The sequence below is a fragment of the Silene latifolia genome, chromosome 2 (assembly GCF_048544455.1).
Source record: "Silene latifolia isolate original U9 population chromosome 2, ASM4854445v1, whole genome shotgun sequence".
Classification (NCBI taxonomy): domain Eukaryota; kingdom Viridiplantae; phylum Streptophyta; class Magnoliopsida; order Caryophyllales; family Caryophyllaceae; genus Silene; species Silene latifolia.
The window spans coordinates 7,658,211-7,673,977 of NC_133527.1; the positions used below are offsets into that span (position 1 = coordinate 7,658,211).

General features: G+C 34.6%; 1 protein-coding gene across 3 annotated transcripts; it reads right to left on the reverse strand.

Moving 5' to 3' along the window:
* Positions 1 to 1,665: 1,665 nt before the first annotated feature.
* On the reverse strand, positions 1,666 to 15,361 carry LOC141642172 (FT-interacting protein 3). 3 transcript variants are annotated; one of them, XM_074450888.1, is made up of 3 exons: positions 15,039 to 15,361; positions 4,603 to 4,648; positions 1,666 to 4,177 (listed from the first exon to the last, which is right to left on the reverse strand). In XM_074450888.1, exon 3 carries the CDS (start codon positions 4,152 to 4,154, stop codon positions 1,830 to 1,832), a length of 2,325 nt encoding a protein of 774 aa, XP_074306989.1. In that variant the 5' UTR covers positions 4,155 to 4,177; positions 4,603 to 4,648; positions 15,039 to 15,361; the 3' UTR covers positions 1,666 to 1,829. The 3 variants fall into 3 exon arrangements, with proteins under 3 accessions (XP_074306989.1, XP_074306988.1, XP_074306987.1); XM_074450887.1 differs by lacking the exon at positions 15,039 to 15,361 and adding an exon at positions 5,353 to 5,414; XM_074450886.1 differs by lacking the exon at positions 15,039 to 15,361 and adding an exon at positions 5,080 to 5,170.
* Positions 15,362 to 15,767: the final 406 nt, after the last annotated feature.

The following is a 15,767-nucleotide window of genomic DNA, read 5'->3' on the forward strand; positions in this document are numbered from 1 at the left end:
TCGTCAAAAGATATTGATTAGAAGATTGGTTTGGGTGAGAAATGAGAATTAGTTATAGTTAACATCGAATTTTACCTTCAGTTACCTAAATTTAGTATCAAATACATTAAGGGTCTGTTTGGATAGGAGGATTTGAAGGAAAGGAGAGGGGAGGGAAAGGAAGGGATGATAAACCCTTTGTTTGGTTAGCAAAATGGAGGTGGAAGGATTTTGAGGGGAGGGAAAATAAATCCCTCTACTTCCCCCCTCCAAGCCAAATTATTTCCTTTCCATCCCTTTCTCTTCCCTCCTCCCTCCCTTCCATTTCCCTCCACTTTTGCTATCCAAGCACACCCTAAATTTAGAATCAAATACATTACAAAAATAAAATCATACTTTATTTATAGCCATAAAATATGTTTTTTTATTAAATTTAAATAGCGTGTCCCGTGTCCTAAATTTCATGGAATGCCGTATCACGTGTCCGTGTCGTGTCATACTTTATTTATAACCAATCAATCGACATCCATATTCATGAAAATAATCACCTTAGTCTGATTCATATGAGTGCAACTAAGACTCGGATCTCTAAATCGAACTGAGAATAAGTACCCCCTAGCCATGTTGGAAGCTCCAAGTGGTTATCTGAACCCGAATTAACTTGACCCAAACCCAATCCAATTAGAGGTTACTAATAATAAACATATAAAACCGATAAAAATTAACAGACATTTGAGATCTTAGAAATAATCATTTGTTTACCTTTGATTAAAATACTCCCTCACAAAGAATAGAAAAGGTAAACAAACTACTCGGACGGGGCTACTTTCCCGTATAACCATTATCCCTTCATCACTGACAAGAATACTACACTGCAAGGCCCTTCTAGTACATGAAGCTACAATAAACAATAAAATACTCCTACTTTATTAAGACGGGCATTGATGTCTTAAGTTTAAGACAGGTCAACTAGGATAAACGGGACAAAAGCATAAAGCCTAGGGACTATCAAAGTATCAAACTATGTCCCAATCTATACAAGTGAGGCGTTATTTGATCCATTTTAATCTAAAGACGGATATGTCCCGTCTTGTTAAAAGAAACGAACTAATAAAATAAAACAAGTAGTTTCTGCAAGACTACAATTATGCTGCCTAAATCAATGTCACATACCACAATCTTCTATAGATTATACTTATATAAAACTAACCAAGATCCACATTTCCGACATATTCCACCAAACAAGACGGATGTCGTCAAACTCGCTAATTGTTTATCGTTCAACAACTTGCTCCATTATTGAAGTGCACAATTGCACATGCAAGAATTTACTAGAATCCATGATTTTGTACCTACAAACCCAAAAAGTCCCTAAGATGCATTGATTAAGGTGGAAGAAACATTACCTTGAAAACGACGCGTTCGTGGGTCTCCTTGTCGCGGAATCTGCTGTCCGAGGCTAATCCCGTTTGTTGCATCCTGTATCCGCAAGGTGTGGTTGCGTTGCAATGTCGTGGCCCAGATATCTGATCTTACCCTTCTGACATTTTTCGAGACGTTGAATTTTCATGCAAGAAAAATTCGTATTATCTCACAAAAAACTAGGAAGTCGTCTATAAGTCGACAACGTAGACTGGACCAAGCATAACATAGTAACATACCAGTATACCAGAAGACACAAACATATGAAAAGGAAACCGGAGAATATCTATAACCACGAGATTAACCAGCAAACAAATCCGGACAAGATTCTAGAGGTTACACAAACATATATAACCATAGTTACGACTAACCAAAATAAAATAAGAACAAGAGCATCGAGTCCATAAGACAAACCCATGAATAACGCCTCATAACATGGAGTCGGTACGAGCAGGCAACCTACGGAAGAAGTTGAGCGGGACAGAAGGGAGCCTATGACGGAACCTCGGGTGTCTAAGCACATAAAACCCAGTCAGAAGGGCCACCACCTGGAAAGGTGTGACATACAGAACGATAGCGGCAATCAGGCAGAATATAATAAACAATGCAGTGGCTCTCGGGTCTCGCCAGCTCAGCAAGGACTGAACCCTTTCACCCTGAGTTGCCAAGTCACCAACAACAGTCTGGATTCGCCCGGCTATGCTTCTCAACCGATCATACCTCATTCGCACAATATCAGCTGGCTTGGAAGTCGGGAAAGTGTCGAATTCTTCATCGAGTTCATCCGGGTGAGCAGAATCTGCATGCGAAAGACGAGTATCCATGTGGGGCGGGTGTCTCGGTCTCCATCTATAGTACCAAACTCCGATCAAGAAAAGGTATAGGAATATGGTGGGCAAAATGAGTTCGGGGTACATGACCAAAATAAAAAACAAGATGTGAATAAGAACGGTTGTGATCGGGTTTTTCCAGTTGCATATTTGATCAAACCATCTTCCAACAGCAATTATCCCACCCAAGACATTCATGATTCTGAAGAAATTTGCCTTGCTTCGTCTCATACTCCACATGTGAGAACCCACATCAAGCATAAACTCAACCACTTCCTTCCTTAACGGTGGCTCAGCTCGACTCAACCTCATCGACACAATCTGAGTGGCCTGGTGCCTCAGGTTATCAAGCTGGCTTACAGTTAATGGATGCAAATAATGCATCTTAGGCAGCAAAGGGTGGGAATACATATGCATCATATTAAGCAAAGACGAGCAAGTGAACCTCACCGCAAGTTGGATTTCACCCATTTTTTTCACTCCAGTAGGGTGCAGTACCAATAGAGGATAAGCATGAGTGTATACCCGATCAGTTTCCAACGACGAAAGTCGAATCCTCACCTTCCCAATCCTAGAGTCCCTATTTCCTCCCCCCTTATCGCCTCCATGTAGATGACAGTTGTCAAACACGCCAACAGTAATAACGGTGCATGGGTCAAACACCTCCCATGTATATTGCTCGTTCCATTTCGGGCTGAAGCTGTCAATAATCGTTCTCGTTCTCACCCATTTCTGACCATATTTGGCAACACAATAAGCATCGGTGGTTTGGCGGTTATCCTTAACCTTCATTGGCATCAACCCTTGAGCAGTCAAAACACCAAGTTCGAGAACTCCAATACTAGGTCTCCATAATTGCTTAGCAGTCGGTCTAAGATCGCTGCTATAGTGGGTCGACTCGTCCAAAACATGATAACCGCCTTCCAAACATATCCTCATGTGAATCCTGCTAGAGAATTTGTTATCCTTCTTTTTCTCTCCCTCGACAACGACATGCTTCTCGAGATTATACCACTTTGAATTTATCGGTCTATGATCCAACCTCCTATCAACGTACTGTAGAGGTATGAGAGACCTCCCCAATACTTCATCCTTATTAGGCCCAACTCTATCCTCCACACTCAAAATCAATGGCTCTTCAAAGGGTTCGGCCGCAACAAACATAAGATCTTCATTCCACATAGGATTGATGGTCCGGCTTTGGGAAACCCTAGTTCTAAGAGCTTGACTACCAAGAATAGCTTTCACATAAACTTCAGGAAACCGACCTTTATCACTAGGAATCAAATCCTGAGCCTCAATCACATTCACCCTCAAATACCAAAGCTTAGGAGACAAATAAACCTTTGACCGAAAACTAGCCAACGCATCACTCCCACTAACAGCCGCGGCATCAGAATGCCACGCTTCAGGAAACGCCTCATCAGCCTGAGTACCCCACCACACAGCCAACATCAACTCTCCCCTAGCCTTATCACTCTTCCTATCCTCAAGCCTATACCACTGAGGCGCTAACGGACTATCAGGCGGGACCCTCTTAGGAACCTCATTAAGATCAAACAAAACACGACCAATGAAATCATCCTTAACAACATCCTTATCCTTCACACTAACCTCAAGCACCGACGCCTGAATACGATCCTTAGAAAAGGCAAATACTTGATTCCACTCAGCAGAAGTCCTCTTTTCATAATGCCTAGTTGTACCCTTATAGTTTCCGAGTTTTACCTCCACATACGGGTCGCATGAACCCGTAAGATCCATACTAGGCAAATCTTTAACCTTTACAACCCTCACATAGAGGTATTGCATTTGCTCAACAAGGTCATAAGTGCTAGTAAGCTTATCTCCGGTAACTTTTCCGCCACCAAGATGCGGATTTGTCTCTTTTAGAGAGAAATCCTCTTGCGGAGGCTTCATCATTTTCGATATTTTTCGAAAAACAACTGGAAAAAAAAAATTTAACCTTTAAATCAAATCGACAATTCTCAAAATTTGAATAATTTTTTAAACTACAACCCTTAAATTTAGGAACCAAATTTCACACAAAACTACTAATATACACCAACATAACGGCTCTATTTTTAAAATTAAAATTCTCTGCATGAAAAGAAAACAATAATGTTGTTTAAATTAATTAATTATTAATTATTAATTATTTAATTAATCATTAATTAATATGGGTGATTAAACGTTGGAAACGGTAGAAAATTAAAATGTTACAATAAAGAGTGAGAAATTAAATAAAAATACATCTAGTAGGTTTCCTAAGAGACGGTATTTCAATAACTTAGTGCGAGATCGTCTCTAACACGTCTTTATCAAACAAAATTAAGAAAGCGTTATGAAATTAGGAGAGAAAGAGACATACATAAACGCTCAACTCAAAACCTTCTACAGATCTCAATGCTACAAATCTGCAAAAACCCAGAAAAATAAAACGTCAAATTATCAAATGAAATTAACTTTATTAATCAATAAACATGATCAAACAATAAACATTAATTAAAGAACTAAACTTTATTCTAAAAACTCTATTAAAATCACCAAAGAATTGAACTTTGAACATCAAAATGTTGTCACATTACCAAAAGAATCAAACTTTAATCTGTAAAAGTTATGACATTACAATTTCCAATGACTAAAATGTTACCCACAGTAATTTTTGTGTGTTAAACCGTCTCACACTGTAAGACCGTCTTTTTATTATACATAAATAATTTGTACTAAAATGACTAAAGTAGGTAACAAATTAATGAATTTAACTAAGATATGAGTAAAGATGAAAACTTTAGCAAAAACCCAAAAATTAAATTGACAAAAAACAGATAAAATTACAGTAGATTACTTGAGGGAGCAAATTTGGAAGATTTAATGAATACCCATTTGAGAAAAACCTCTAGATAAGGGGAAAAACCCAGAAATTTGGTTCATTAAAGTGTGAAATAGTTGAGATTTTGGTGGAAATTAGGTTAGATTAATTTAATATAGAGAAAAACGAGAGGAAATTAGTGAAGAAAAAGTGAGGAAAATGAAAGGAAAAGGAAAAAAAAGGGAGATGAATGAAGTTGAAATAAGGGGAGGATCTGAAGAATCAAGGAAATGAGGATACTAGAACAACCTTTTACTGTGTGTGTCACATTCATACACACATGATAAACACAACACATAATATGACATGACAATATTTTTTGGTACTAAATAATGAAGCGATTAAGTTATTTAAGTACCGGTAATTCGGGATCCGTCGTGTTAATTAATCTTGTTAATTGTTGTTATTGGTTTTTTTCTTAATTTAGTTGATTTTTAATAGAATTTGAGAGGAAATTTTTTAGAGAGAGAAAGTGGTATATGAGTACAAGGGTAGTTATTATTTTAAAAAAAAAAAAAGTCGTCGATATTTACTAAAACATCGTCGATTAAAATCAACCCTCGTGATAAAACATCTAGTCTTGCTATAGACGGATATCCGTCTATAGCTAAAGACGGGTCAAATAGCTTTAAAGTGGTGACATTTTTTGCCCCCACCACCTCACTTGTTGCTTGTCCTATTAAGAATGTGGTATTGTATTTGACCCGTTTTTAGTTGTAGACGGATATATGCCGTCTATAATGAGATTTTGTGATGATAAAAACTACCTCTTGGATTTCCTTCTAACTTTTCTTTGGTTCTGTTTGTTAACACTAAAATTTGCGAGAGACGGTTTTTACTAAGGGGGGTTTGGTTCACTTGAAAAAGATACGGAGTATGAGGTATGAGTTTAGAATGAGCTAAACTCATACCATGTGTTTGGTTGGCAAATGTGAGGGTATCATACCCATACCTCAAACTCATGAGGTATGGGTTTCTCATACGAATGAGAGGGGGGTGGGTATGAGATTGATACTCATGAGAATAAAATTAAAATAAGCAAAAATGTGAAATAAAAATTATGGCATAATATAAATCAAATCTTCTATATACTTATTTGATTAAATTTTTATTTTTATTATTTTATAATACTAAAATTTATGATTTAAAATATTTTATTTTACTGATTTTAACTTTTAATTGAACTCCAAACCCATACCGCTTAGAATTGAAACAAACGCATGGTATGAGGAATCAGGTTCCAATCCCATACGGCCATACCGTCCATGTATGATTCCTGATACCAAACACATACCCATGCATGAAACAAACACCCCCTAAGTGATTAAAAACAATTTTTACCATGTTCTTTTATTTGTTTTCTGTAACTATTTATTTACTGATTTTTTTTTTAAAGGAAACACAAAGATAATTTTAATACTGCCGGGATTTGAACACAAGTGTGAGCAATTGAGAACGAGTCTCGGACTTTACCAACTACGCTAATTGACATCATTATTATTTATTAATTGTTTTTTAAAGTGGACCTTTCAATTGATACATATTTTTTATATAGAATGTACTAACTCTATATAAATTGTGAACATTTTTTGTTAAAAACATTTTACTCCCTCCATCCCGGTCAATTGTTGTCCTTTGGTTTTGGCACATAGACCAAAGAAAAAGAAGGAGGTTAATTAATGAAAGACAAGTGGAATTAATTGAGTGTCAATGATCAAATTGCTCATTAAGTTCATTCTTAAAATAAAAAGGACAATAATTGACTGAGAAACCAAAAAATGGAAAAAAACAATAAATGACCGGAACAGAGGGAGTATATTTTAGGTACTCATTTTATTACTATTGATATCTTTACTTGAAACTATTTAGGTAGTCTTATTTGTAAATTATTTTGTCCAATTAAAGTAAAATAAATAAGTACTCAAATTGTTTATAAATTTTAAAAAGAGTGTGAAAATATTAAAGTATTTACCTCGCCGAAGTGGGTTAGTATAAAATAGTAAGAATTTTAGATTTTAAATGATTGGATCGAGATTCGATTACGGACTTACGAATGACGAAATGATTTTCTTCGATTACGAATACGAGACTATTCCGCTGTCGGTAGAAAATATTCTTGTTTGATGCAAGAAGAAGTGATTACTCCATTATTTCTACACATTTAATGTCAATTATAGTTAATAAACTCCCGAGGAACACAATACATTTGCCGTTTAAGAAAAGGTTATTGAAATAATTGTTCTGAGAAACATTAAAAGTTTACTTTCTTTGTATATTTGAGTAGATTAAGTTTTAAAATTATGGAATTGAAAATATGGATAGTTGTTCTTTTTTGGGTGTATACCATCCAGTTTGGTTCGAATTCGAGTAAAGTAAGATTAATAGAACAGTAGAGTACTCCCTCATAATATTGTTACATTCTCGTGACCTAAATGAAATCTCTAATTAAATTAGAATAGTCCTTACCAATTAATTTAATTTTTTACCCATGATATTAGTCATTGGACTCACTTAGCTTGTAGTCTAATAAGTCTATGCAGTGGAGGACCTTAGTTATGTTAGATGGGGGCTGATCCCTACTGATTTCCCATAATACAATGTCAAATTATCTGTCAGTCAGCTTCCTTAACCTAACGATTGACTCTTAAATATTCGCCGACAAAATCAATAATTTAAACATCAACCCTCTTTATTATTTATTCCAAAATTCACCACTACTACGTATCCAAAGAAATGGAAATACAGAGTACGTTGGTGATTATAGAATTTATTGGCATATTTCTAAAGCATGAAAAGAGCTCCTCAGCTAACAATACCAGTTTCCAGCAGTTTTTTCGGTGGCGAGTACGAGTGTACGACTAGTCCCACTTTCGTTCATACGTAGCAAATTTTGTCTCTGTGGTTGGTAATTTGGTACGCATGCTCAAAATTCATTACTTGTCAAATTATTCACGTTGTTATACGTACTTTACATAATTGACACTTGTAAATCGAGAACAAGAGTTAGATTAAGTGGTAAAAGTTCTCTTATTCTAACCATAAAGCTCGGACCTTAATTTTCACCCGTGACATAGTGCGCTCCACTTGCAATGCAATTCCCTTCTATTCTTGTACACGGTTTTCATCCATTTCAGTCACCACTCAAAACAATTTTATTGTTAATCGTGATCATTTTACCGATGAATCATTATATTATGCAATTCCGTAGGCCATCGCCCCACCAGACTACCCTCAAACCGGCCCTGCAAAGTGGGGCCGTCGTCGACTATGTCTATTTTAATTGTAAAAATATATCATGATAAATCTGTCCTAATAATCATTAAATTTATTTTCTTATATGTTGTCAAAGCTCCTGCGAAAACATGTCACATGTTTTAGTCTAAATCACCATGCAAAATGGAATGTTGTTGCTTTCTTACGTTACACAAAAGCAGTCTTGAGTAGCATCATTATTTTGATAAATTAACTTTTAATCATATCCAAAATAGAAATTTTTAATCATCTATTTTGATAAATTAACTTTTAACCATGCAATAGGTTAACAAGTTGTATATAATGTTGTAGAGGAATAGGGTAGATACAATAACTTTTATTTCAGACGGTCTTAACTCTTAAGTTAAGACGTATTCACGATCGATCTAAATAATATTACAATGCAATTATGCAAAGACAATTGTGACTTTGTAATGGGTCTTAATTTAAAACCGTTTTAAACAAGATCTACTCTAATAAACACCCTCAAATCGAGTGTGTACGTACTTGTACGAGCATACGTAAATACCGTGGAAGAGTGGTTTACTAGGTGGAATTTACACGCCCCCATGGAGTAGTCAATAGTCAATAACAAACGAAACAATAGTAAAAGTGTAAAACTGACAAGTCAAAATGTTTCAACTTGGAAACAATTGGTCTCCCTTGTGACGGGTTACCATTTGTGACGGATATTTTGTGAGATAAAATGGTAACAAAATGGGTTAGTGGAGAAAGGGGACCACATGAATAGTGTTGCAGAGAGAGAAAAAGTGGGTACATTGTGAGGTAAAATGGTATCCGTCTTCAGCTTGTGACGGATATGTCATGTCTTCAATGAGAATTTGTGACTTGGAAATAGCCACTAAAATCTTGTTGGGAATTAAATGGATAAGTTGCAAAGTCTATCCCACAAGCCCACAATACATGCTTCTTTTCATCCTTCGATTAAAAAAGTTATGATAATTACACTTCTTAAAGTTGTATTTAAGTATTATATTTCTCTTTCTCGGTTATTTGTTGTCCTTAGGCTTGACACAAAGATCAAGGAAAAAGAAAGAGGTCAATTACTAAATGATAAATAGAACAAATTGAGTATAAATGATCAAATCGCTCATCAATTTCATTATTAAAATAGAAAGAACAACAACTCGCTGAGACATCCCAATATGGAAAATAACAACATATAACCGGGACAGAGAGAGTATCTTTTAAATTTGGTATTATTTTAGAAATTAACAACTAAATTACACATTAACTAATAGAATAAATGCATATGTTAAGAATTTATTTATTTTTTTAGTTTCTTAAATACAGCTGCAAAAATTGTTTTATCATTTCACTTAAAAAAACACGTAGGTATTTTGTCTCTATTTCTTGGCTAAGCATGCAATAGTTGCACTCATTTACTCAAAATGCCAAAGGGAATGTTCCATCCACCATCCACATATTGCCCATACAATTGGTCTCCCTTATGACGAGTTACCATTTGTGGCGGATATTTTGTGAGATAAAATGGTAACAAAATGGGTTAGTGGAGAAAGGGGACCACATGAATAGTGTTGCAGAGAGAGAAAAAGTGGGTACTTTGTGAGGTAAAATGGTATCCGTTACTCAAGAGTGATGGATAAGTGACTTGACAAACAAAAATTTGTGTTGCCCATATTGGCTTGGATATTCTTTAGCTTTGTTGGACTCCACTCACAATGTGGGTGAAAATAAATAAATTAAAATTATGGATGAGTGATCACAATCGAATTATTTGAGTATTTAGTTCGGATTCGGACTATCGAGTTATTTTAAGTTCTACATTACTATCGAGTAGAACTATTGGATCGTCGTCTAAGTAATTGACCCGAATTCGGTTCAGAATAAGTTAAGAAAATAGTGTTTTAAAATTTCGAACGATCATTTTATCAGGTAATAAATACAATTACTCCGTATATCATTGTGTTTCAAAATTTGGAATGATGCTCATTGCTCTCATACTTAGGTTATGGTTCTAACTTCTAACAAGTTTTTTGAAAAGTTACGTATTAAGATTAATGTCTTGGCCTTAATTAGGAAGAATTTGAACCTAATTTCGTCCATAATCCATTTCACTGTGTTTTCAAAACATAGTTTGAATATCCGATTCGAGTGATATTTTTGTAAGTTTGGACCTAACATAATTTGGTGCATACCCTTGTGTTTTTTTGCAACATAGCATTAGAAATTTAGAATTAGTGAAAATGAAACTTGTCGTTATTTATCATTGAAAAAGGGAAAAAGGAAAAAGGAAAGTAAAGGAGAATGAGTTGTCGGTTGTCATCCAGCCTCAAACCAAGACAAAGTAACCCAATAGGATTGCACATGGGATGGTTGGCCCTTCTCGTCTTCTACATATAGGATTGGGCCAATTAGCCTAATAGGTGAAAAACAAGAGGCACATAATTGGAAGAAAATGAGGTCAAAATAGAAGAGTAATTGAAATTAGATAAAAAGAAGAAAATATTGGTATTAGGGTTAGTTTCTAACCCTTAGGACACATGATAATAAGCTAAAAAGGGAAATATTTTCAAGATTAATCTTGAAAATATTTCCCTATTTAGCTTATTATCATGCGCTCTAAGGGCACATGTTAGAAAAACCCTTGGTATTAAGATGAGTATATAAAATGTAGGCCCTGTTTTTTTTATTCGGTTGAAAAGAGTTGAATTAAACTGAACGGAGGTGAGAAGAATTGAATGGAGTAGAGTAAGAGTTAATTTGTATAAAGCTTAAATGAACTGAATAGAGCTGAGCTTAGCTGAACTGAATAAAGTTGAAATAGACAGAAATGAGTTGAAATTAAGTCAGGGAGTACAAGGCCGTAGTGTAAGAATGATGTGAATCATAATGAAAAAAATGAGAAAATTTAATAGAGAAATAGGATAGACGTTAGTAGAATAATGGAGATAGAAAAAAAAAAACTTGGGGAGAATAGAGATAAATTGTGAAATTAAGAACAGAGATTTAAGGGAAAATGAGATAAGTTACATGGAAAGGAAAATAAAAATAAATTCGGAGATTAAAAAAAAAAAGATTAAAATTTTTTTGGAGGAAATGAGGAAGATTAGATTAAAAATGAATTATGAAGAAAAAAATAAATTTGATAGGTTTTGGCAAAATGTAACAAAAAAAAAAACAAGTATTTTCACAAGTTAACTCCGAAATGTTGCTTACATAGACTGTAAATTAGCAATTAATAGTGTGTGGCCCAATTTTGGTAAATAAGGTAGTAACAAAATTAGATAACATTTTTGAAAATAATGTAAATGTTAGATAAACTTTGAAAAAAAAAAACATATAGTAATAATACTTTGAATGCAAAGTCACACTATAAAGTTGGAACTTTTCATTTTGACTGACTTATTTTGTCAATGTATAGTGGAAATTTGATTTCGTGTTATTCGAGATTGTAGATGGAAGGGATATAAGTTAGACTTGGATTGGAGGTGTACAAGTAGGTGGGGCTAGGCGGGTGAATTAGTAGATTGAGAGGTAAATAACCGAAGCGGTGGTTGTAAGAGTAGGGATGAGGGAGGATGTTCAGAGTCATGGGCGAGGGATGGGGGTCGAGGGCTCCAGGGTGGGGGTGTATGTCGCGAGGAGGAGGGGAAGGTAAAGTGGAGAGTGTCACTCCAAAGTTATGAGATGTTTCTCAATAATGGCATAAACGACAAGAATTCTCATAAGCGTCCAAGACGCAAAGCGTATGCGAGAAAGAAATGTTAATCATTGAAAGTGACTACTTAGTAGTGACCGAAGATTTGAAGAAACAAAAACAAGCGAGAATTGACATTTTCTTAATTAATTTCCTAATAATTCTATCGTAATATAACAATATTCTCTAATAATAGAGACGTATTTTCATTGTGCAAGTGGTTTAATTTTGTTATTTTTTTAATCTACTCATAGAAACTGTAATCGAGTGGCACATAGCTTGCTAACACGCAACAAGTACAAGACAAGAGCTAAGCTAGCCAGCCATGAGCCGAACAAATGCACTCTCTGTTGCAACTCATTTTGATTTGAGTGGAAGGTATTAAAACCTTGCATGTTTTTATAAAATAAAGGGTAAATAAATAAATAAATAAATAAATAACTCGAGTAATCATTATTATTATTATTACTATTATTATTATACGGAGTAGTTTGCAATGTGACGTTTAATCACGCCTTTAACGTTTGTAACAGTGGCTAATTAAAAAGAGGTTGAAATTTCATTCCTATTTATTTGATTAATATACTCAAAGTCTCAAACTCGTGATGACCTATAACCTATTCAGCTGATAACGTTCAATCAATATTTAGATATCGCCTATTCGCCTAATGATTTTTATGTTCTAATTTATTTTCCATCCGAGAAAAAAAAAATTGTGGTCTAAGTATATGCTCCCATGCAAAAATCTATCTTGTAAGTACATAAGATTACGAGCATTTGGGAAATTAACAAGTATGTAACGGATGCAAATTAGACAAGGGGATCACCAAAAAATTTCAAACTCATGCGAATGTGATTTGATTCCTGATTTCAAGCTCATACTGTTCCCGAAAACAAACATCCTCAGTTGTCGTATCCGCAACTAAAGCCATGGCATTCTAAACCCTAATTACAACATCATTTTTGGACTTGAGCTTTGAGCAAAGGTTTCACATAAACAAATTTATACACTTCAAAATCTTAGGGTCAGTAAAAACGTCTAGCTTGTAGGAAGCATTTTTAGCAGCTGCTCTGCCTGGTCCGGAAACACGGAAATGAAAATCAATGCACCTGGAATTCAAATGAGAGAACAAACCATCAAACAAGTTGAAATCAGTCCGAGAAAGCGAGAATCAGTGTAGGACAAGTGAAGTCGAGGTAGTATGAAAAGTCGGAGTAAGAGGCTTACAAACAAGAACAGTTCCGAGTACAACTGAAATCTTTCCCTGAATTGTTACCAACCCGGCTTTACCAGCATTTTGCAATTCCGTAGAACCAACAGACTCAAATGTTCCTACAGCAGCAAGGAAAGAGTACAGGTTTTATTTTCGGATCAATGTAGCAGTATCAGAATTTTTACCTGGTTTTACAGACTGCAGTCCAGATGTTATGCATGCTACATTTTGAAACCCGGATTGTTCTAATTTCCTTGCAGCTGCCGTAGACCTTGGATTTTTCAATCAAACAAATGAATCCTTGTTAGTAGTTCGGCCCATTAACGGGCAAGCCTGCTAGCGTGCTAGTTTACGGGGAACAAATTCACATCCGCGTCACCACTGAGGCGCTAACGGACTATCAGGCGGGACCCTCTTAGGAACCTCATTAAGATCAAACAAAACACGACCAATGAAATCATCCTTAACAACATCCTTATCCTTCACACTAACCTCAAGCACCGACGCCTGAATACGATCCTTAGAAAAGGCAAATACTTGATTCCACTCAGCAGAAGTCCTCTTTTCATAATGCCTAGTTGTACCCTTATAGTTTCCGAGTTTTACCTCCACATACGGGTCGCATGAACCCGTAAGATCCATACTAGGCAAATCTTTAACCTTTACAACCCTCACATAGAGGTATTGCATTTGCTCAACAAGGTCATAAGTGCTAGTAAGCTTATCTCCGGTAACTTTTCCGCCACCAAGATGCGGATTTGTCTCTTTTAGAGAGAAATCCTCTTGCGGAGGCTTCATCATTTTCGATATTTTTCGAAAAACAACTGGAAAAAAAATAAAAAAAAAATTAACCTTTAAATCAAATCAACAATTCTCAAAATTTGAATAATTTTTTTAACTACAACCCTTAAATTTAGGAACCAAATTTCACACAAAACTACTAATATACACCAACATAACGGCTCTATTTTTAAAATTAAAATTCTCTGCATGAAAAGAAAACAATAATGGTGTTTAAATTAATTAATTATTAATTATTTAATTAATCATTAATTAATATGGGTGATTAAACGTTGGAAACGGTAGAAAATTAAAATGTTACAATAAAGAGTGAGAAATTAAATAAAAATACATCTAGTAGGTTTCCTAAGAGACGGTATTTCAATAACTTAGTGAGAAATCGTCTCTAACACGTCTTTATCAAACAAAATTAAGAAAGCGTTATGAAATTAGGAGAGAAAGAGACATACATAACGCTCAACTCAAAACCTTCTACAGATCTCAATGCTACAAATCTGCAAAAACCCAGAAAAATAAAACGTCAAATTATCAAAAGAAATTAACTTTATTTAATCTATAAACATGATCAAACAATAAACGTTAATTAAAGAACTAAACTTTATTCTAAAAACTCTATTAAAATCACCAAAGAATTGAACTTTGAACTTCAAAATGTTGTCACATTACCAAAAGAATCAAACTTTAATCTATAAAAGTTATGACATTACAATTTCCAATGACTAAAATGCTACCCACAGAAATTCTTGTGTTAAACCGTCTCACACTGTAAGACCGTCTTTTTATTATATAAAATATATAAATATAAATAAATAGACTTATTTATTAGTATTAATAATTTGTACTAAAATGACTAAAGTAGTTAAAAAATTAATGAAATTATTAAATTAATAACATGAAATTTAACTAAGATATGAGTAAAGATGAAAACTTTAGCAAAAACCCAAAAATTAAATTGACAAAAAACAGATAAAATCACAGTAGATTACTTGAGGGAGCAAGTTTGGAAGATTTAATGAATACCCATTTGAGAAAAACCTGTAATTAAGAGGGAAAACCCAGAAATTTGGTACATTAAAGTGTGAAATAGTTGAGATTTTGTTGGGAATTAGGTTAGATTAATTTAATTAATGGAGAAAAAAGAGGGGAAATTAGTGAAGAAAAAGTGAGGAAAATGAAAGGAAAAGGGAAAAAAAAAGGAGATGAATGAAGTTGAAATAAGGGTAGGATCTGAAGAATCAAGGAAATGAGGATACTAGAACAACCTTTTTACTGTGTGTGTCACATTCATACACACTTGATAAACACAACATTACTATGACATGACAATATTGGTAAATATTGGTAGTAAATGATATGCACAGCTTTTCATTAACTTTTATTATTTCTTTATTATTTAGATTTATCTTAGACTCACCTTATTCGTCAGATTACCGAAAATATCTTAATCTAGTGGTTAAGACGGAGGTACTATGGACAATAGGTCCCAGGTTCGATTCCCCCTCTCCTCTATTGTAATGCAACTAGGTGCGCACTTCATTTGACTAAAAAAAACATTATCCGTCAGACTCACCTCAAACTCTACTTTTCCACTTCACTTTTTTTTAACAAAAAGAAACGACACATGTTACCCACTCATTTGACATGTTGCCCACTCATTGGACAATTTTTCTTTAAGGTGGGATCAAGACTCACCTAAAGTCTTAAGTTGAGTCTTG

Excerpts from the sequence above, each read along its gene's own strand:
- LOC141642172 (XM_074450888.1), bottom strand. The coding sequence starts at position 4,154 with ATGATGAAGCCTCCGCAAGAGGATTTCTCTCTAAAAGAGACAAATCCG.